The 21707-nt window shown below is 48.7% G+C and overlaps 1 protein-coding gene across 1 annotated transcript in view; it reads right to left on the bottom strand.

Annotated features, from left to right (window-relative positions):
* Window positions 1–21014, bottom strand: part of MMP20 (matrix metallopeptidase 20) — a 51228-nt gene extending 30214 nt beyond the window's left edge. Inside the window, exons 1-6 of the mRNA XM_060607770.3 lie at window positions 20788–21014; window positions 12463–12710; window positions 8300–8448; window positions 6758–6883; window positions 5830–5991; window positions 3271–3412 (exon numbers count right to left, since the gene is read on the bottom strand). Of these exons, the coding sequence (XP_060463753.1) occupies window positions 3271–3412; window positions 5830–5991; window positions 6758–6883; window positions 8300–8448; window positions 12463–12710; window positions 20788–20913 (953 nt within the window). The 5' untranslated portion in view covers window positions 20914–21014. The remainder of the gene's footprint in view (window positions 1–3270; window positions 3413–5829; window positions 5992–6757; window positions 6884–8299; window positions 8449–12462; window positions 12711–20787) is intronic.
* Between the last annotated feature and the right edge of the window lie 693 nt (window positions 21015–21707).

The raw sequence follows: 21707 nt of genomic DNA, 5'->3' as shown, positions 1-21707 counted from the left end.
TGGTGCGGTGATAACCACCCAACGGGACACGTTGGGGGGTGACCGGGTTAGACGAGCCCCTGAGGGTGGAGCCCTAGTCTGACGTGACTGGTACCCTTATAAAACTAGACCCCAGAGAGCTTGCTGTCTCTCCTAACGTGCACAGAGAGGTTGTGTGAGCACGGAGGATGATGGCAGTGTTTGTGAATGTCTTTCTCCCTTATGGAACCGAGGTGTGCAAAGGCAGGGCGAGTACTTATCTTTCTTCATACCTCCAGCCACTACAGTGGTGCCTGGGCCCCCATAAGGGCTCCATGAACACTTTTTCAGTGAAGAAAAGGAATAAAAAGGTATTCAGACATGCATATGCCTCAGCTACCTCGGCCTGTTCCGCTGTGAATGGATTCTGTCCCCGGTAAAGCGGGGAGCGGGGTGAGCGTTGGTGGGTCTCTCTTTCCCTCCAAGAAAAGAAGCGACCACAGTAATCAGCGTCACGGACACAAGTCCCCCAGCTCCCTGCAAGGCCAGAGCCCCAAGACAAAAGGGACCACCTAACGTAAACTTAGGAAATTTCCAGCAAATTTGTATATTTCACCTTAGTCATGATCGGATTCCACTAAACGTACTTTGTTCGACTGCAACTGGTGAGTCCAGTTTGGCCCCCACCCCTGGCCTCCCTCAGTCACGAAAGACCTACCGCGGTCTCAGCTTTACTTCGTTCGAACGGGTGTCTCTTTATTAATTCGCTTCTACCCAACGGCAGAAAATGATACAGCTCTTCAAACATGAGCACTCTGTCTAGCTGCTATCACTATGCTGTTTACGGCAATCTGGGCTTTCACCCAAAATGACATTAGAAATGACACCCCAAATTACCTCAAGCCGGTTAGGCTTAATCATGGTCATTATTGATATTAACCATCAGACACAGCCTTCACAGATGTTCCTTCACATCTGCACACATGCATTTTTCAACTGCATGTTATTCATATGCTGTGGGTCTATTATTGATCAGTTAAACAACGAACAAGGATGTCCAAAAAGTAGGTGGCTTGAAGCTTGACCCCTTTCTACAACCTCCTTGTTATTTGAAGACTAACCCCACAGGTATGCCTTTCCTTACAGACTTCTCGGCCACAGAAGAATGATCAAAACCACTAATACATCCGTGATTTTGTGATTTATAATAGCAAGTATGTATTTGGTCTCCCTCCTGGTTCCTGGCACGGAGCTGCTTAGGAATTTCCGGTGAGGAGAGCAATGAAGGTGTCTTTTGTTATGTTAATGAGTGACTTTTGGACTTCACCTCTGGATGGGGGCTAGTTGCCTGAGGAAATGGCCAGGCAATTAGAGGATTAGAGCTTTCAATCCCAACACCCACCTCACCCCCATCTTGGGGTGGGGGGAGGGATGGGCCTTGGATCTGTGGCCAATGGCTAGCGATTTAATCAGTCATGCCTCTGTGATTAAAGCCTCCATAAAACCCCCAAAGGAGGGGGTTTTGGGGATTTTCTGGGCTGCTGAACATGTAGATGTGCAGCTGTGGGGAGAGTGGTGCATCCAGGGAGGGCAGGGAAGGTCTGCACTCTTTCCCCATACACTGGTCTCGGCACCTCTCCCTCCGGCCGTTCCTGAGTTCTATCCTTTTATAATAAACTTAGTCTAGTAGAGTAAAGCTGCTCTAGTACGGCAGCCACACTCAAGGAGGGTCACAGGAACCCGTGATTCACAGCCGGTGGGGCAGAAGTGGCATCTGAAGTGGACAGAGCCCTCAACCTGTGGACTCATCCGATGTTATTTCCAGGTAGATGGTGTCAGAATGGAGTTGAATTGTAGGACACACAGCTGGTGTCAGAGAATTGCTGGGTGGTGGGGAAAACCCCCCCGCATCAGAACCGGTGACCAGAATTGTCATCTCCTATGTGAACGCCACCAACGCCTACTGGAATGGACAGTCCTTGGCAGAACCGCCCCAGCTTTCATTCTGGCACTTGAATATGACCTTGTAACACAAAATGGGAAACTTAATTCTCCTTCACCCTGCATACGTTTGCCAACTTCCTTGCGGTTTTTTCCCGAGGATAACCACTGCCTCTCACCATTCATCACTCTTTCAACCAACAGAAAACTCACAACGATATTATTAGATGTACTTTAAGTAGAAAAAATATTACTACCAACCATTTCCTGTCTTCTAGTAAAACTTCTACATGAGTTTCAAACCCAACAGCTTTGAATTTTTGAGTATCATTGTTTTCAAATTTTATTTCCTCTTTCCTTATTATACAAATCTTAAATTTACTCTATTTAAGTTCCCTGAGTGATGTCCATGCCAATAAAAACACTAATAAATAAAGACCAACCAGAACCCCCACTATCACCTCCCACAGCTGTAAAGGCAGCGATCCCTACAGCGTCCACACTAACAATCCCAGCTTCTCCAGCATCACAAATTATGTCATAAATTACTCCTACGCCATCGCATTTAAATACCAGCTCGGCCTCACCATCCTTTACAACTCACAGAACTGCAAACACTTCTACTAATAAGTCCAAACGAAACAGTCCTAAGGCAACAGTACTAGAAACTCAAACCTCAGGGTGTTCTTCAGGAGCAACAGCTGTGGTGTAACTAAAATCCATCAATATTCCTGCCTTCTCTACACTGTCTGACCTCTAGCTGACAGTGGAAAAGTCAAGGGGCGCCGAGAAAGAGGGTTTTCACAAGAGGGCCGTCTTTGCAGTTTTCCCACCCGTCTACCCATCCCTCTGATCATCCTTCCATCCACCCACACACCCACCTGTCTGTCCATCCACTTGTCTGTCCACCTGGCTATCTATCCACCCCCATTACTGAATATTTTTTGAGCATATCCTATGCGCTCTCACTAGGGATACATGATAGACAGAAGAGACATCAGATCAATCTGGGCTAGTGCTCTAATTCAGACACTTAGTGAAACTGTTAGCTCAGAAAAGTGACTCGTTCTCTTTGAGTTTCTTTCTTCATCTGTAAATTGGGGCTTCTAATCTCTACTTCACCACGAAGAGGGTCAGAAGTACCTTACGTATACGGAAAACTCTGCGCCCAGCACCAAGAGCATGGTGGGTGCTGCACAAATGGTGCTTTGGCAGCTCTCAATCTCCCCGGAGACCCCCGCCTCCCACCCTACCGCCACACAGGACGGCATCTCTGCACGGTCCTCCCTCGTGGCGGCAACGAGCACTTCTAGAGTGACTGACGCGTGGAGCTGAGGCCTGGGAGGACTTGGTGGCACGTCTGGGGCTTACCGGTCCCTGAAGAACAGGAGCTCCTTCCCAAGCATCGTCACGGCATCAAAGGACGAGCTGGAGTCACAGGGGTCGGGGGTGGATGGACTTTGAGGTGGGGCGTGCGGCACGGTGGGCTTTCCCGGGAATGTTTTCCGGGGTCCTAGGATTCAAAGTGAGTTGGTCAGCACGGTACCAGGAATCTAGAGTCTGTCCACTCGCACTCCAGAGACGCTCTTTGTCGGTACAGGACGAGGTGAGGAGGTGCGTGGCTGCTGGTGGCGGGCAGACCCGGGTTTGAATCCTGGCTGTGCTAGTTGCTGAGTTGTGTGAAAATCGTGCCTATCACTTAACCCCTCCACGCCTCTGTTCTTTCGTTAGTGAAACGAGAGGGAGCAGAGTGTTTTGTGAGAAGGAATATCTGTAAAGCACCTGACACATTGGCACGTAGTAAGTGTTAGAGAGATCGCAGCTGCAGGAGTCCCAGATTAGAGGTGTCTTTTAAAAGTTGCCACTGATTCTTTCTTTTTTTTTTAATTAATTAATTAATTTATTTATTTATTTATTTTTAATGTTTATTTATTTTTGAGATAGAGAGAGACAGAGCATGAACGGGGGAGGGTCACAGAGAGGGAGACACAGAATCTGAAACAGGCTCCAGGCTCCGAGCTGTCAGCACAGAGCCCGACGCGGGGCTCGAACTCACGGACCGCGAGATCACGACCTGAGCCGAAATCAAGAGTTGAATTAACTGACTGAGCCCCCCAAGCGTCCCTGATTATTTCTTTGTAATTAAATTCTTTGTTCTAAGAGACATGGTCATTTTCTTGTGTGTTTTCAGGTCGTGCACATCTGCTTCTGGGCATCTTGCTGTGCATAAGCCTTTGGCAGGCACCCAGGAAAGACCGAATTCCAGTGCCAACACACTACACTGAGGTGGGCACTACTTAAAGGCAGCTTCTGGTGGATCCTGCTCCTTGGGAGGCCTGCTGGTGAGTTTTCACTCCTCCTCTGTGCTCCCGAGGGCTGTCTGCTATCTACAGGAAATGAGCAGGGGCTGCCTGGGCCACTCACTGGCCCTGGCAGGTGCCTGCTCCTGATCGAGCCCCGTGGTCAACAGAGGTGAGGGTCAGAGACAGAGGACCCATGAGAGAAAGAGATGGGTAAGATCTAGGGTGTAGGGTCAGCGATGGGGTGAAGATCGGGGCTGGGTGAGGCTTTGGGAAACTATTAGAAACTGGAAGGTGGTCAGGTCAGAAATGAGCTAGTAAACAGGTACTGTGAGCCAAGCACGCTGGGGGTGGGAGGTGACTAGGTGATCACCTAGTCAGGGCTGGGTGATGTGTATGTGCCAAGAGATATAAAACCATGCTTTTATATTTTGTTCACCTGTGCAGGACTGACCATGTCCAAATACATGCCTCAGCCCCTGGCCCAGGGACCACGGCCATCAGAATGGTGGTGACCTTCCAGTACGGAAGGATCTGTAGAGGGCAGGCAAATCGTTGGGCTCAGTGGCCCAGGGGGGTTGCTTCACTTTGGAGCCCTGCACTCAGTGCTCTGCAGCCAAGTTTGTACAGTGGAGACGTTCACGCTATTAGTTCCTATCTCTCCCAGGAGGAGCAGCGGGCAGAGCGGACTGAGCACTTCTTTGGAGAAGATCGGTCTCCCAAGAGTCAGATGCCATCTGACTGCGAAAGAGCGTGCTCCTGTCTGAACTGCCGGGTGGCTTGGCCAACACCTTGCAAGAGGGATCTGGGCTCTCCGGGCCCTTTTCTAGGCTGGGAGGATGCAGACAGGCTTTGGCAATTTACGGCGGAGTAACCACCCTCCGGGTTTAGGGGACAGTCAGTGGCCCAGAGTTTTCTGGGATAAAACATGAAAGCAAAAGTGTCAAGGTCTAAGACTTCCAAGATTCCTTCTCAGGGCCTTGTGGATCTTTCTCTTAAGGAAGACTAGGTCTAGAGTTTTTAATAATTCCTTATTACCTTTGAAAGAATGGTAAGCCATGGGATAATTTTGATTATCTCGGGGTACCTACTGTCTTGAGCCTCCACTTTCTCAGCTGTCCAGTGAGGAAAACACTTAACACTCTAAGCAGGCTGGTCATGAGGATGGGGTGATAGGAGGAGCGACGTGAGCCTGTGGGTTATCTACACCACTAGGAATGCAGTCGTCATCCTCCCTGACATTTTTAGGAAGATCAGAACAATTATCTGCAGATGGGTCAGAACCATATATAGGAAACTATAAAATATACCCATCCTCTCCCAATATCTAAATTCTGACCCTCACCCTCCCCAAACCTCCCCCGCCAAAAGACAATTGATTATATTTTCTATGGCTGTTGAGGGACCAAGTGCTCCGGGGGAAAGATGTAGAATTTAATTACACATCTTAGAAAAGAAAGCCATGTTCTTATCTGGTAGATAAGCTCCTCATAAAAGGCCACAGTGGGGGCTGTGGTCCCCCGCTTGATCTTTACCCCTGCAGGTAACTCCTGGCAAAATACACTTTCTCTAAGTTGGAGGCTGAAAGCCTGTGACTCTCAGGGTTAGTAGAGAAGTGTAGTGACTGTACCATACAGTGCCTGGATCCCTTTCACATCGTCCTTGGGCAGGTGGAATCCGTAGGGGTGCTGGTACTTATAGGTTGGGTACATCAGTGCCGATGGGTCTGTGGAATGCGCCAGGCCCAGCGCGTGGCCAAATTCGTGAGCAGCTACGGTGAATAAGTTGAAACCTACACAGTGCGAGACGGAAAAATACAGCATCAATGTGGGGATTTATTGTTAGGGCCTTCTGTCTTTACAGGAGAATTTATACCCAAATCCTAGTAGGAAACCATTTGCCTTTCATAACCAGGTTATTCTGGTGCTGAGCTTTGCTGACGTTACCTATGTTTCCCCCTCAGCTGGACGGGGCTTCGGACTGGGAAAGGATGGAAATGTGATTCGGTCCATTTGGCTCCTTGTCAGCGACACTCAGTCGATGGGTGGAGAAGGGCCCAGTTAGAGCTCATGGCGACAATGAGATCTAGATTTGGCCACGACTTTGGGGTAAGTTCCCTGCTGTGACAGCCTCCACCCCTTGTCATCCACACACACTTCCCGAGGAATACTTCCAATGACAGGCATCACATTCTGGAACCTTTCCACCCATCCCCAGCACACTTGTTAGGAGAGTACGACCCTCAAGTCCTTTCTGAGCACAGCCTGCTTGCCAGCACGAGTGAGAGACTGTAAGTGCTGTGCAAAGAGTGCTGTGGAGGGAGGGTTGAGTGTCCTCGACACCCCTCGCTTTGAGCAGGGCTCGGGAGAGTCTACGGCACACTTGGGGGTGGGGCGTTCCCCTTATGGTGTTCCCTTGTGGATTTTTGGCTTACTTGTTTTTCCTAGCCAGCCCCCCTACTTTAAGGGTGGCCTGGGACGTTGACCTCAAGGTTTCATGGTGGAGGCCCAGAAGAAGGTACAATAGTTTCCAGGTTATGGTCAATTGTGCATATATACCATTCATTCCCATAGTCCACTTCTCGGCATTGTCGAAATGCGTGTCCCCTCCCAGACCTTCTCCAGGTGCAAATGCATGGGCTAGGGTCCCTCGAGGCCCATCGAACGGATAGGAGTCCCCGTGGTCTAGACAGTTGGGGAGAGAGGTCAACAGAAGTTAGTCTTGCGGACGATTTTCGAAGCATATTTCACATTACAGGGAACAGACAATACTGTTTTTACAGATTTTTTTAAGTTTATTTATTTATTTAGAGAGAGACAGAACATGAGCAGGGGAGGGGCAGAGAGAGAGGGAGACAGAGAATCCAAAGCAGGCTCCATGCTCTGAACTGTCAGCACAGAGCCTGATGTGGGGCTCAAACTCACGAGCCGTGACATCATGACCTGAGCCGAAGTCAGATACTTAACCAACTGAGGTGCCCAGGCGCCCCTCATTGACAGTTTTTAATTTAAAAAGGAGGAAGAACAAAATGAGGCAATGTTGTAAAGCTACGTTCATGGGTTTTGAGGATTTTAGCGGGAATACCTTGTTTTGTTAAAATCCAACAAAACAAAGCTCTGGTGTGCGGTTCGAGGGGCTCAGCACAGTGCGGGGACCTCAGACTGTGAGCTCCGAGGACCCTGTTACATGGCAGCACGGCCCCCACCCAGCCTGTGTTTCACGGGAAAGAGCGCAGTCTTGCACGATCAAGAGAGAAGCGGTCTCCAAAGGCGGCCTGAGCCACGTGGCCACGGTGGCCCTGCTGTCCAGGAGGAATGGGAGCCACCGCGCACCCGGCCACACCCAGGGCCACCTTGGAGGGCTCACACCGGGGCCTGCTGACCTCCTCTCTCCTGGCTTCTGGGCGCGCCCACCCCAGGACAGCAGGTTAAACTTCAGATGGAGACTTGAAGTCTCAGGGGCCCTTAGAAAGGGCAGGACACTTGGTCCCCCTGCTGCTTGGAAGCCAACAAAGGGAAGGAATTTCGCGGCCTTTCCTTAATCTGCCCACTAGACACGTGGCTCTGGACAGGGCTCCCCGTGCAAGGTTATGCGTCCACTCCTTACTGGGGTGAGCAGGGTGGAGGCCTGGGGACCCCATAACGTGTGGACGGGGCAGCAGCAAACCCCCTCCCCCGCCATGCCCGACCATTGCTGCAGGGAAGAAGCGGTCAGGGTCACGGGGCGTGTGTGTCCTTCAGTGAGGATTCAAGGTGCAGATTCCTGGTGTGTAGCAGACACCGTCAGGGGGTGGGGTGAGGTCAGGTGGCCCCCCCCAGGCCAACAGGGAAGCCAGATGGGACAGACTTTGTCTCTGATGCGGCCACAGCACAGCGGAAGCCGGTTGGGCCGAGTTTGCCGAACGGTCCAGGCCAGGATGACGAGCCCTCGCCGGGACCCCCTGGTTCTAGTCTCTGCCTGATGGCCGTCATCACTCTGCCATGACCTCGGCCTCCGCCCATCTCACCCTGTGCAAGAGAGGACGGTGCCCACCCTTGCACTGAGGGTTGTAGGAGGAAACAGCTGGCTTCTCAGGCAGAGCCCAGGGACCCCCACGGTACCTCCGCTTTCAAAAGATATCATGATGTCCGCTTCTCCTGAAGTCACCCTGACGAAGGTTAGGGGGACAGCGCTGCCCCAGGCCTGCAAGGCCATCTCCACTGCCTTGTCCACGTCAGCGGCCGCCATGGATGGCGTGTACTTGGATATCCTGTGAAGACACAAGGAACGGGCCTTCCTTTCAGTAGACGCTCCTGGTGAAGAAGGGCGACCATTATGTTGAGGTCGAGGTGGGGCTGAGGATCGAGAGGCCGAACACGAATCTACAATTTGGGAATTTTTCTCCCAAACAATTCTTACTTTGCTTCCACCTTTGTTACATTACTAGGACGGGTGGACAATTAGGAAAAGTTGAAGGGGGATGAGGGTTGAGATCCTGTGGTGCTGAGACAGGCTGGCTTTCACTGTGATCACATCACCCTTGATTTTAAAGATCAGAACCCGGTGCAATTTCACAGGGAGTCAGAAGCCCATTTTCCCCTAAAATGGTTTTAGTTGAGCAGGGCTTTTTTCCCCCAACTGGACTGAACATTTTCAATAGTAACAAGTAAAAACATGGAGCAAATTCGTATTCAAAGGCCACTGGGATTTCCCCCTTTGGGGGGGAAGGTTTTTCCCTTGAAATAATACGCTATCTCAAAGAGGAAACACCAGCTTTAAGCAAGGGTGCTCACGTAGACTGAAAGAGGCTGCAGTCTTTCATTAAGTGCTGCTGCGACAGTGACTTCTGGAGGCAGAGAAGTGGAGGGCATTTGGGACAAACAGTGGAGCCGTTGGCGGGCCTCCGGGACGCGGGGGCTGGGGCTTCCGACAGCAAGCAGAGGAAGGGGAGGAGGAAGGAGGTGCCCCCTGGGACCTCGGAGGGAGCCAGGGGCACAGAGTGAGGAGACGCCCCGGCGACAGCCACCCTGGGGAGCGGACCTCACCCCTGCTTCCATTCTCTGGTTCCTCGTCCAGTCCCGTGTGCACAGTCGGAGCCCAACAAATACTTGGTAAGCTCAGGAAGTGCTGAGTCAAAGCTAGTGGTTTTCAAGGGCTTCTGGGTGGTGGTCAAATGTTAGCACCTGTGATAACCACCTGAGAGGCTGGGTCAAGAGATACACAGCTGTGAGCATAAACGCCCATTTCGACAAGTATCCTGGGTGTTCTGACTCGGGTGGGGCCGTCCCAGCCAGAAAGCAGCGGGGCCCATCCTGGGGGTCCGAAGGGAAGGGGCGGGGTCCCACAGGGAGCCCGCATGCAGGTGGCCATCCGCCCTGGAGAGGCGGGAGCATGGAGCCCTCTCGCAGGGATGGACAGAGGTGCCCTGACAAGAGTCCGCACCTGAAGACCGCTGAGGCAGTAGAGGTCACGGTCAGACTCTGCGAGCACCTGCTTCGTGCGGGCCACGGCCCTGAGCCTACCTGACCTTCACAACAACCTGCGGAGATAAGGATGAGGATCCACATCGTGTGATCAGTCGGGATCCGAGCCCAGTCTGGCTGCAAGACGTACACACATAGGCACTAAGCTACGTTTCCTGTTTTAACCCCGTGGGTTACTAGCAGTTATTCTGAGATCCAGCGGCTACGTAGAGTACTGAGATGCCTCTATGCTTTCTCTTCCTTCCCTCCTTCTCTCGCTCTCCTTTGGGGGGTGGGGGGGCTGTCCGAGGAATATTATCACAATATTCTACGTCTCGCAGCTTCCAGTTAGCATTGATTCCCGGTGTCTTGGCCATGCTTAGTCACGGTTCGGTGACGCAGCTAAATGTTGGAAAGACTTCCTGGGTTTATGCACATTTTTCCCATCTTGCCCCCCCGTACCCGCCCCCCCACCGCCGCCCCCCACACACTTGGGAGTTCTTGCCCTCGCGTTTGGATTTTGAGGCTTTCCTGGACCGTGGCAGGGGAACGTTTGTGTTCAGAGTGTCACCTTATGGACTCAGTCTCCCAGCCGCCAACAGGTGGCCCGGAGGAGCCTCTGTGCTCGTGGGTGCAGGTCCTCCCTTGACCCTAGGGACCTGGGGACTGGGTGTGGCAGTTACAAGCCACCCACTGGCCGCCCCCACACGTGTCCTTGGGGAGAGATGAGCAGCAGCCCTTCGGATAAAAACGTGAATGACCTGCGTGAGCACAGAGAGTAGGAAGGTGTCGTGATCAGAAACCAATGTTTTGGTCACCTTGGCTTTTTCCATATAACATACACAAAGTAATATATAATAATTTGTGCATAAATATAATTGAATTGCAGGTTTGTAGGGCTTACTTTTTTTTAATGTTTATTTATTTTTGAGAGACAGAGAGAGAGAGAGAGAGGGAGGGAGGGAGACACAGAATGTGAAGCAGGCTCCAGGCTTTGAGCCGTCAGCACAGAGTCCGACGCAGGGCTTGAACCCATGACTGGTGAAATCATGACCTGAGCCGAAGTCACTCAGTTGAATGAGCTACTCAGGTGCCCCTGTAGGGCTTACTTTTTAGTAATGGCTGTGTTTTGGGTCACCTGGGTGGCTCAGTCAGTTAAGTGTCTGACTCTTGATTTTGGTTCAGGTCATGATCTCATGGTTCCATGAATTTGAGTCCCACATCGGGCTCCATACCGATGGTGTGGAGTTTGCTTGGGATTCTCTCTCTCTCTCTCTCTCTCTCTCTCTCTCTCTCTCTCTCTCTCAAAATAAATAAATAAATAAACTTAAAAAAAAATCGCTGTGTTTAGCACCTGGCTTACAGGGTGTAAAACTCCTCAGAGCGTCAGGGGCTTCTGTGAGCCCTGTGGGGACTGTTTTAACAGTCCGGCCTTGCCCCATCCCCAGGCATCGACTAAATGTGCTGGTCCTAAGAACAAAGTCTGGCTCCAAGCCGGGCCTGGCTCTCTGCTGCCCTGGGCACCTGCCCACCGGGCCGCCCCACTGCGCGCCCCTGTCTGTCACGACTCCTCTCGCACTTGGGAAATCCTCACCGTTGGTGAGGCCTGGGCAAAAATGCAGGTGAGGGCCCAGATCCCCCCTCTGTCTGGCAGGTGCGGGCCCAGGTGGGCAGCGGTATCTGCCTGCCTCTGAGCCACCCTAGGGTGGAGGGGCCCCCCAGGAAGGAGGTCTGCTGTCCCCCCGACCTGGGTCCCTGTGCTCCCAGCAGCTGCTCCCAGAGTTCTCTGCTAGACCTGCAGCCACAATGGTCTGTTTGTTTTTGTGTCTCCCCCAAAGGACTGTGAGTTCCCTGAGATTGGGAAGGTGGTCTAGTCATCTCTGTATCTCCAAAACTGAATGCCTATAGTAGGCACTTAGTAAACCATCAATAAATTATTTTTGCAGTTGATAAAAAGTTACTTTTTAACAGGTGAGTTTTATTGCTTCCCTCTGATTGAGGAAACTGTTTTAAGAAAACTGGTTGGTACCATCAGGTTATTAATCCTAGATTAGATTATTCTTCTTCAAAGACAAGTGTGTTGTCTCTTACCGATAAAATTATTGTAATGTCTAAAATGGCCAGTCATCACGATAATCCTGAGGTCATATTTTATAGTAAATCCTTCACTGTGACTAAGATCAGCCCTAAAAAGTCTTCCTTAGGATTGTGATGAGCCACGATTTTATACAGATCAGAAGGAAGATGTTTCAAAATGAGAAGAGAAGAGAAGGGAAGAGAAGGGAAGGAAAAGGAAAAGAAAAGAGAAAAGGAAAGGAAAAGAAAAGAAAAAAGAAAAGAGAAAAGGAAAGGGAAGAAAAGAGAAAAGAAAAGGAAAAGAAAAAAATAAAAGGAAATAAAAGAAAGGAAAGAAAAGAAAAGGGAAAGAAAAGGAAAAGAAAAAAGAAAAGGAAAGAAAAGGAAAAGAAGGAAAAGAAAGAAAGGAAAAGAAAAGAAAAGGGAAAGGAAAGGAATGAAAAAAATAAAAGGAAAGAAAAGAAAAGAGAAAAGGAAAGAAAAGAGAAAAGAAAAGGGAAGAAAAAAGGAAAGAAAAGAGAAAAGGAAAGAAAAGAAAAGAAAGGAAAAGAAAAGGAAAGAAAAATAAAGGAAAAGAAAAGAAAAAAAGAAAAGGAAAAGGAAAGGAAAGGAAAAGGCAAGAGAAAAGGAAAGGAAAGAAAAGAAAAAATAAAGGAAAAGGAAAAGGAAAGGAAAGAAAAGACAGAAAGCACAGACAGGAGAAGAGGGGTGCTTCTCTCTGACCTGGAAGGACTCCATCTCATTACCTGTAGGTCAAAGTATTTTTTTTCCACTTGGGTTCACCTGGGAAGAGGCGGTAGTTTGCCACGTCGGGAACTCCGCATCGGGGCCTCTTGATCACGTCCATCGTGGACCGGTCCAACTTGCCCGTGACTCGGAGGCCGAAGAAGGCTTGCAGCTCCTTGATCTTCTTGACCAGGGAACTGGCTCCTCGCGCGGCCATCTCACCGAGCTGGTGGCCTCCCTTCCTGGTGTAATACTTGTCAAGATAGGCCTGGAACAGACAGGCAGGCAGACACGTCTGTGCACCGTCTCCGGGAGAGACTCGTGCTCAGGTTAGGAGGGGACCGTTTCTCCACAAGCGACATGCAGTGTGGAGGGCGTGCTCCCGCCTTGAAAAGAATTAGGTACATTCTCATGGATAAAGCTTTGATGGACGTATGCCGCATTACTAATATTAATTACGTTTGCGTAGCTGGGATTGGAGATTTTCTCCTTTTACCCACTTATCTTTCATACTTTTCCTATAAGGACTAATTATTTTAAGAGGAAAACATAGAGGCTCCTGGGTGGCTCAGTCCGTTAAGCGTCCGACTCTTGATCTTGGCTCAGGTCATGATCTCACAGTTCCTGAGTTCGAGCCCCCCATTAGGTTTTGCACTAATAGTGTGGAACCTGCTTGGGGTTCTCTCTCTCTCTCTTTCTCTCTCTCTCTCCTCTCTCTCCCTCTGTCTCTGCCCCTCCCGGACTCACGCTCTCTCTCTCAAGGTAAATAAATAAACTTCAAGAGGAAATAACAATAGAAGGAAATAATGTGAACATTTTCCCCAGGGATCGTTTGTCATTGAAATCTCCACCCAATTGGCAAAATCCAAGACTATTCTCTGGGAGGTGGCTATTGGTGTCATGTTTTCATCAAACATTATGCACGATCAATGTGTTTCTACACACAGAGGCCTTGCAGTCCAACCTGACATCCTACACAACGTCAGACAATCTGTTTCTCCAGTGGCTTTTCATTGTTAGGTCCGTGAACCTGTTCTCCGGGGCCAGCCTTCCAGGACTGTCTCTGTTTCCCACACCGCCAACGACCCCCCCCCCCCCCCCCCCCCCGCCCCCGCAAGTAAAATTAGCCTTAAAGTATTTTATTTGCACATTAAAGCTTAAAACCTCTACATTTATCATTCAAAACTCTTCTAGAACTCCTGGGTGGAGTGAGATGGCATCATGTAAATGCAGGACCGGAGTTGGACGCTGGTCCAGGATTTCAACGACCCACCTTATTGCAGGGAGACCCCGAGCAGCTGAAGATTTCAGTGTGTGTTGCATTAGATGCAAAATTTTATATTTACATTTTAGGCATGAGGTATTTATTTACTGCCTATGAATATTTACGTATCGCGTTACTTTAGATTCCGTGTAAATTATGTATATGATTTCTCCTTTATCTACACATTTATATATGTGAATACTAAAACACTGAAAGCAACCTTAATGTCTAACAATAGGGGTTTTGTTGGCTATATTTTTATATATTCATGTGAAGCAATAGTAGTTCTCTAAGATCACATTTTTGAAAAATATTTAGTGGCATGGAGTAATGCACTCAGTATAATGACAATATACTGAGCAAAGCCTAGGTGAAGTCTTTATACAGATTATAATCGTAATTCCCAAAACAAACCAAACCATATATACGTGTACATATTATACTCATGTTTGTTATATATGTATAGTAACAGAAGGTTAATGTGCAAATTAACTTTGAAAATTGATATCGATTGACATATTAATAGTTACTACATGCATATAACTTATAATGAGCACGAGTGACATAAATAACGGAAAGAAATATATCTGAATATCAATCTTGTTTACCCCTGGGTTGTAATACCAAGGGTGGCAACTTATTTTTTATCCTTTCCTATATCCCAAGGTTTCCTGCTGTGAATGCAGACTGTACTTGTTTTTTTTTTTTTTTTAATGTTTATTTATTTTTGAGAGAGAGAGAGACAGAGCATGAGTGGGGGAGGGTCAGAGAGAGAGAGGGAGACACAGAATCTGAAACAGGCTCCAGGCTCCGAGCTGTCAGCACAGAGCCTGACACGGGGCTCGAACTCACGCGCTGTGAGATCATGACCTGAGCCAAAGTTGGACACTCAACCAACTGAGCCACCCAGGCGCCCCAGACTGTAATTGTTAAGGAGAAGATTAAAACGAGTAAGACACGCTCACTTGTTTGGGATACATGCTCTGTCTGCTCTCTGTGGGGTCGACCAGACCTCCCGCCCCGTCTTTCCTGGTGGTGATTCCTTGTGAGATTCTTCTTCTTCTTTTTTTTAATGTTTATTTATTTTTGAGAGACAGAGAGAGACAGAGCATGAGCGGGGGAAGGGCAGAGAGAGAGGGAGACACAGAATCCGAAGCAGACTCCAGGCTCTGAGCTGTCAGCACAGAGCCCGACGCGGGGCTCGAACTCACAAACTGTGATTGTCATGACCTGAGCCGAAGTCGGGTGCTTAACAGTCGGAGCCACCCAGGCGCCCCATCCTTGTGAGATTCTTAATGAGGCAAAGACCCAAGAGGAGAAGAAGGGGGTTATCTTGGAGCCCCCAGCCCTGGAGCCCAGGCGAGCCCTGAAACAAAGGTGCGACCATCTTGTTTCATTTCCATCTCTGGGTAGGCCATCATAAGTAAGTATTTTATGTCCTTCTTTCTGATCTTTTTGGCAGATAACGGTTCTCCGAGCCATTCCTCTTGGCTCAGGTTGATGCTGTGACAACACGACGCTCACGCTAAGTCTAGATTAGGCTCTTCCAGGGGTAAGCTCTGTGCCGGAGACCAGACACTCTATGTTTTCTGAGACAGTTTTGAATTCAAATATTTTGTTCCCATGTTAGGTTATGTGTGAGTATTACACTCTGGGTTCTAATTTTGGTTTACAAAATACAGTCATAGAAGGGAAGATGGATTAAGTTGGAAAGACGTTGATGGGGCGCCTGGGTGGCTCAGTCGGTGGAGCGTCCGACTTCGGCTCATGTCATGATCTCACGGTTTGTGGGTTCGAGTGCCGCACCGGGCTCTGTGCTGACAGCTTGCAGTCTGGGGCCTGGTTCGGATTCTGTGTCTCCCTCTCTCTTTCTGTTCCTCCCCTGCTCACACTCTGTCTCTCTCTCAAAAATAAATAAAGACTAAAAAAAAAAGTTGGAAAGAGGTTTAGAACTACTCTTACAGGATAAGCCATGTTTGTGGAGAGAAATGTGTGCAGAATTTTATGCACACACAGATAGATCCTCATAAGCCAGGACTCGGCTGAGGAAGAGAGGGGTGGCCAAAAACTCAGTCATCAAGAAAAATAATACGGAGTGCAACATTTAAAAACCAAAATTAATGCAAAAATTCCATGATGAACAAAATATCAATATTTTAACTAAGACGAGGTCCAATCCCGCCTCATTCGCTCATCCTAATCCCAGCCCTGAGTCACAGCAAAGTGTGTTGAAAAATATAGATGAAGGGGTGGGCAGTGGTTTTATCTTAGTGATGGAATTGACTTTTTTCATTATCTGTGTTGTATAATATTTCTTTTCTTGTTTGTTTTTGCTTTTTAAAAATTGTTTCTTCATTTTGAGAGAGAGAGAGCCAGGGAGCAGGGGAGAGGGAGAGAGAGAATCCTAAGCAGGCTCCGTGCTGTAAGTGCAGAGCCTGACATGGGGCTCGATCCCACGAATCGTGCGATCATGACCTGAGCCAAAACCAAGAGTCGGACACTTAACAGAGCCACTCAAGTGGCCCCGTTTTATAATTTTTCTACTGTGAACATATATAATTTATACAATGTTTTTTTTCTTATAAATACGCAGAAGATGCTAGATCTTTAGCTCAAAAGGTTTAAGTCCGATCATAAACAACAGTATTAAAACAGTACTCAACACAGTCCTAGGCTCAGAGGAGATGTTCAGTTAATATTTGGGCTCTTTTTCTCTAGGTAAAATATGCAAATTTGCTTCTTTGAAGAATTATCAGATGTCCCGAGGGCCTAAATCATTCTGGAAACTTTCTTGTCAAAGTTATTGACAAGGTTTAACATCTTTTCAGAGTCAAAACATTCGGGGAGGCACTTAGATGTGCACTTAGAATTGCATTTGTGTTAATCCGAACCCTTGGGTGAGGTTGGCCCTGGTCAAGGATTTTCGGCACCCCCGGAAGTGTCCTATTTGCTCCCCACCTTTTCCCCTCCCCTGTTGTTAAAATTATAGAATTTTAAGGTTGGCTCTTGGGTGGTCTCTCTCTGCTTCTCTTTCAGTGTTTGAAAGAATAAGATAATGGAGGCCTAGAGGGTCAGTCCTGGCAAGCCAGTGGCCCAGGTCCACTCTCTGCCCCCAGCTCTTTGTTCAGTGCACTTTCCTGGCATCCTTCTAGAGAATCAAGAACTTAAAAAACTCAGAGTCAAGTGTGCTTCAAAACAAGGTAAAAGTTCTAGATATGGTTTCTTCAGCATTTCTTGTGTTGTGGCTAAGCCATGGAACAGGAATTGTGAGGACTTCTGATGCTGTGTGAGGACTCCTAGGTTGCATATAATCTACGGGCCCAATTAAATAGGTTATAACTCACTTATATTCTGGAATATGTGTAACTCTTGAAGGTGATGTTTAGGAAAACAGCATAAAAATAAAAATTTTCTTATGATACAATAATCAGTAATAAAGGTAGGAACCAAATATAAAAATTAGAGTATCTCTTCATGCACAGAAAGTAAAGTGGTATTAAAATCACCTGAATTTAACATTCTGTATTTGAAAGGTTTCAATTTCAATTTTTTATTTTCTTTAATTATGAGTTTATAATAATGTGATAATGAAACATATTATTTTTAAGGACAACTTAACAACCTGTTGTTGTTTTAAGTGTTGTATTGATATTACTGATTTTTAAAAAGACAAACAAAAATACAATAAAACTTTGGTTTAAGAGACTAAGCATTTTATCGTTCCATCATTTTCATAGCCTTTATGCTCATCAGCAAAGCAGAATTTAAAGAGTTATGAGAGGGTGTCAAGTAAGTCACCTAAACCCTTGTTCATTTTTTCAAGTGCAGGTTATCGGACTCATGGGTTTGCAGGAAGCATCTGGCATTTGGAAATTTTGCTGGTCTGGTGTTTCCGGGCACAAGAGACCGTCCGTTGTCTCTGAACAAGTGGTCTGGGGAGAAGAGAGCCGTGCGGAAGCTAATTATCCTGACGCGGTTCACAGGCACCCCCTGGTCCGCTGGCCAACGGCTACGGGACTAGGCCAGTCCCGCTGTGTGCCCTCTCCCGGCTCCTGCCACCAGCCTGGCGTGGCGGCCAGGCTCCTTCACCCCCAGACAGTCATGCGACAGGCTCCTTCTTAGAGTTCAGGTTCACCTTGAGTGCCACCTCCTCACAGAAGCCTTCCGGGACTACTCAGCGACAATGTCCCCCGCTGCCCCAGTCACTACCATCCAGACTCCTTCCGCCCTCAGGATCACCTATCACTTTGAAATAACCTTGGGTGCTTGTTGACTGACCACTTGCTGATCTCCCAGCGCCCTCCCCTCCCCCATCCCCACTGTCCCCACGTAAGTGCCCTAGGCCCAAGGATTTGACTTGTTTTGTTCACTGGTGTTTCTCGAGTGCTCGGAACAGACCCTGGCCTACAGCACACAGTAAGCTGTCAGTAAGTGATCGTTGAACAGATGAGCTTACGCTGCATGCTTCTGTAGTATTTCATCTGTTGTATCGTGAGGCTGCCGAAGCTGTTACGTGTAGAAGTCCCCCCTCTCCACAGGGGATACGTCCCCAAGCCCCCAGTGGGGGCCCGAGGCTTCAGGTAGATCTGAACCCTATATAAACACGTTTTCCTGCATGCGCATACCTATGAGAAAGCTTGATTTATAAATTAGGCACAGTGACAGCTTGACAACAGATACTAATAACAGCGAAGAACAATTACAACGATATAGTGTCATAAAAATTATGTGAGTGTGGGCTCTCTCTCTCTCTAAATATCTTACTGATCTGTACTCACACTCTTGTGATAATGTAAGGTGACGAAATGCAGCGAGGTGAATGGCGTAGGCGCTGTGACATGGCCGGTGAGCCACGTAGGCGCTGTGACGCGGTGTTAGGCTGCCGATGAACCTTCTGATATGTCAGAAGGAGGATCATCGATTTCCCCACCATGAATGACTGTGGGTAACTGAAACCGTGCAAAGAAATAAGGAGTGACTGCTCTATTTCTATAAACTCTAAGTGGGGGGGGGGGGGGGATTAATTCTTTCTAGTCACTGGGATCCACTTGAAAGGTTTGCCCAGATCATTTTTTTTTAAAGTTTCTTTCTATTTAATTTGAAAAAGATACAGAGAGTGAGCGGGGGAGGGGCAGAGAGAGAGAGAGAGAATCCCAAGCAGGCTCCGTGCTATCAGCAAAGAGCTTGATGCAGGGCTTGAACCCTCGAACCACGAGATCATGACTTGAGCCGACATCAAGAGTCAGCTGCTTTGACTGAGCCCCCCCGGTGACTCTTGCCCAGATCATTCTAGCCTGCTAAAGAGTGACGGTTTGTTTCTGCCCCTAGCTGGTGACGGGGCCTGATGTAGGCAGAAGAAGGCGCTGACTGGGTCCCTCGTCCTAGTTTGAAGGTCCTCTGAAAGGGAGAAGTGAGGGATCCCCAGCATCCCAAGGCCACTTCACTCTTCCCCAAGACCCACTGTAAGCATATCTTTTCCTGAGACTTTCCGGTCTTCTCCCTGTATACATGGCTCAGGGTTAGCTGGTTTCTTCTGCGAAGGGCCAATGGGTAACGTTTTTGGTTCTGCCACACCTCGCCATTGTGGTCCAGAAGCAGTAGGCGAGAAGCAGACAGAAGGCCAGGGACTGTTTGGCCTGATGACCCTCGTTTGTCGGGACCAGGGCTACCATCACGGTCTTTGGCTCCCTCGGATCCATTCTGGCCTCTGCGTGACTCTCCTTCCGAGGCCACAAACACTCTGTGGTTCCTCAAAGTGGCATGACGAGTGCTGAGGGGACATTACATGTGGGGAGAAGGGACCCAAAGCCAGCCGGCACTTGTGAAACATGATTTGAAATAGACCCTGCAATTCTGAGACACGTTCTCTTGAAATGAATTTACGTAACGGTGGGTTCACGTCTCGCGAAGCTGAATGTAACTGCTCTGTGCTTGGCATTCACGATGCTGTTCATAAGCAGGGCTGAGAGTGAAAATATTGACTAGTTAGCTCACTAATCAGAAGGCACGAGTGGTCCACACAGTCGGTGAGGCCACGCAGGTGCGGGTGTGCAAACCATTTCCTCAGTGCCCCCACCAGCACGGTGTAGGGGTGCAGCCTGGCGGGTCGGAAAGCAACCTGGAGGCAGGGCTGGGAATCCTGGACGTGCTATCACTTGACAGACCGTTGAAAGAGCGCCTTTCGCACAGACACGTCTTATTTGCAAACCTGTCACTAACGTTGGGAGTCCCATCCTTACAGATTATTCCCCCCCAAGATTTTATCTTTAAGGAATCTCTACCCACAACGTGGGGCTCGAACCCACAGCCCCGAGTTCAAGAGTCGCACGCCCCACCGACTAGGTGCCCCTAGGATGTTTCTTTAGGTTGAAGATCACCACCTTCCGTTACATGCAAAAACCACTTGGAAGCAACTAGACATGAATCGCTTTGAGTCACATGATCATTGCAAAAATTCTACCGTGCATCATTTGTATCACATCCTCTCCAACCAGTTGAGAGAAGTCTTCCAAGAAGAAAATACAGAAAGCGTGTGTAAATAAGGTACTCGGGGAGTACGCTTTAGAGAGGAAAGGCTCGCAAGCGAGGAGCAGTAGACGCCCAGGAAAAACTCGGCTCACTTTAGATTTTGATCCAGCTTTCCCTGAAGGAAGAGCCGTTTTCTAGCATGTGGACACAAGAAATCTTTTTGAGGTGACTGCCAGGAAACCCAACACTAAGTTCACAACCTACCTCTAGTGCACAAAACTTGCACCTCGGTTTTTATTTTTCTGTCCCTGTTTTCCTCCTACGTTTTCCCTCAAACACCGTGTCTTTCAGCATCGCATGCGTTTTGGCGAGCCGCTTCATTTCTGTGGGACACCAGCTACCTAGCTCTCCCTTTGCTTAGCCCTGCAGCACATACCCCGAACGCGCCCTAGACAGCAACCTTCGCCGTATGGGAGGCGGTATCCGTTAGACTCTACTGGACTCACAAGACGATTGCGGAACAGTAACAGATTTTTCCTTGTTTTCTCGTTACACCCTTTCAGGTTTCCCGGGGTGGAGGCGGGAAGGGGAAAGCGTGCAAAGACTCACAAACCTGTGCCAGGTGGTAGTTGTTTCTTGAGGTCCTGGGGGTGGCTGCAGGTGGGGAGGGGGCTGCGGTGGAGAACTTCAGAGCCGTGACGAGGAGCACAGCAAGGCCAGACGCAGGGAGCACCTTCATCTCCTTGGGGCGGCTCGGCAGTTATATCAGTCCCGGGGAAGGCAGACTGCGCTTTTGCACTTCGACCTTGAGCGGCTTTTATAGCGTCCACCGGGTCTGGGCCCTCGGAGCGAGGATGACTCATGTCTCAAAAGGTAATTATAGAGCTCATTTCTCTCCCTGATGATGGGGTAACACACCGGGACTCGGGAGTCGGGGAAAGCTCCGTTCTTTGTGATTTACCGAGTCGCAAAAGGAGAAAGACAGTCGGATTGAATGAAGTTTGTCAGCTGCTTACATAAATTGGGGTAAACTGGATTAATTTTAACCCAACTCAATGGAAACATTTGATGGGCCTCAGCGAGGGGGGCCTTTTTCCACTCTGATGACAGAAGAAGTCAGTGATTCGGACACAGTTTAATTTGTCCTCAGTAGTTCTGCCCCCCGCCCCTCAAAACTCGACCTGGTCACCTGCCTCTTCTGCATCCACATTTCTCAGTAACGAACTCTGTTCATGATGACGGTTCTGGGCATGTAGGATCCTGAATCATCAAGGAAACGTTACATTATACTGTGCTGACGTAGGCTGGAAAGTAGACTGAGCTGTTTGAAAACTCTTGAATAAGTTGGTGCAGGAGATCTATATTAGCTCACCAGAACACTGGACAGAAGTACCCGTTCTCTGTGCACTCTGGTTACCTGGGCTCGTACTCTCTTTCCTGGCTCTGATTTAGATGTTGGTCTGGAGATGGCGTGGAGAAATGGGTTTCCTGGCGCAGAAAGCACTTTGGCATCAAAGTGAGACGCAATCTTAA

Source organism: Panthera onca, chromosome D1 (genome assembly GCF_046562875.1).
Source record: "Panthera onca isolate mPanOnc1 chromosome D1, mPanOnc1 haplotype 2, whole genome shotgun sequence".
Taxonomy (NCBI): Eukaryota; Metazoa; Chordata; class Mammalia; order Carnivora; family Felidae; genus Panthera; species Panthera onca.
This window is presented reverse-complemented; position numbering and strand designations above follow the sequence as displayed.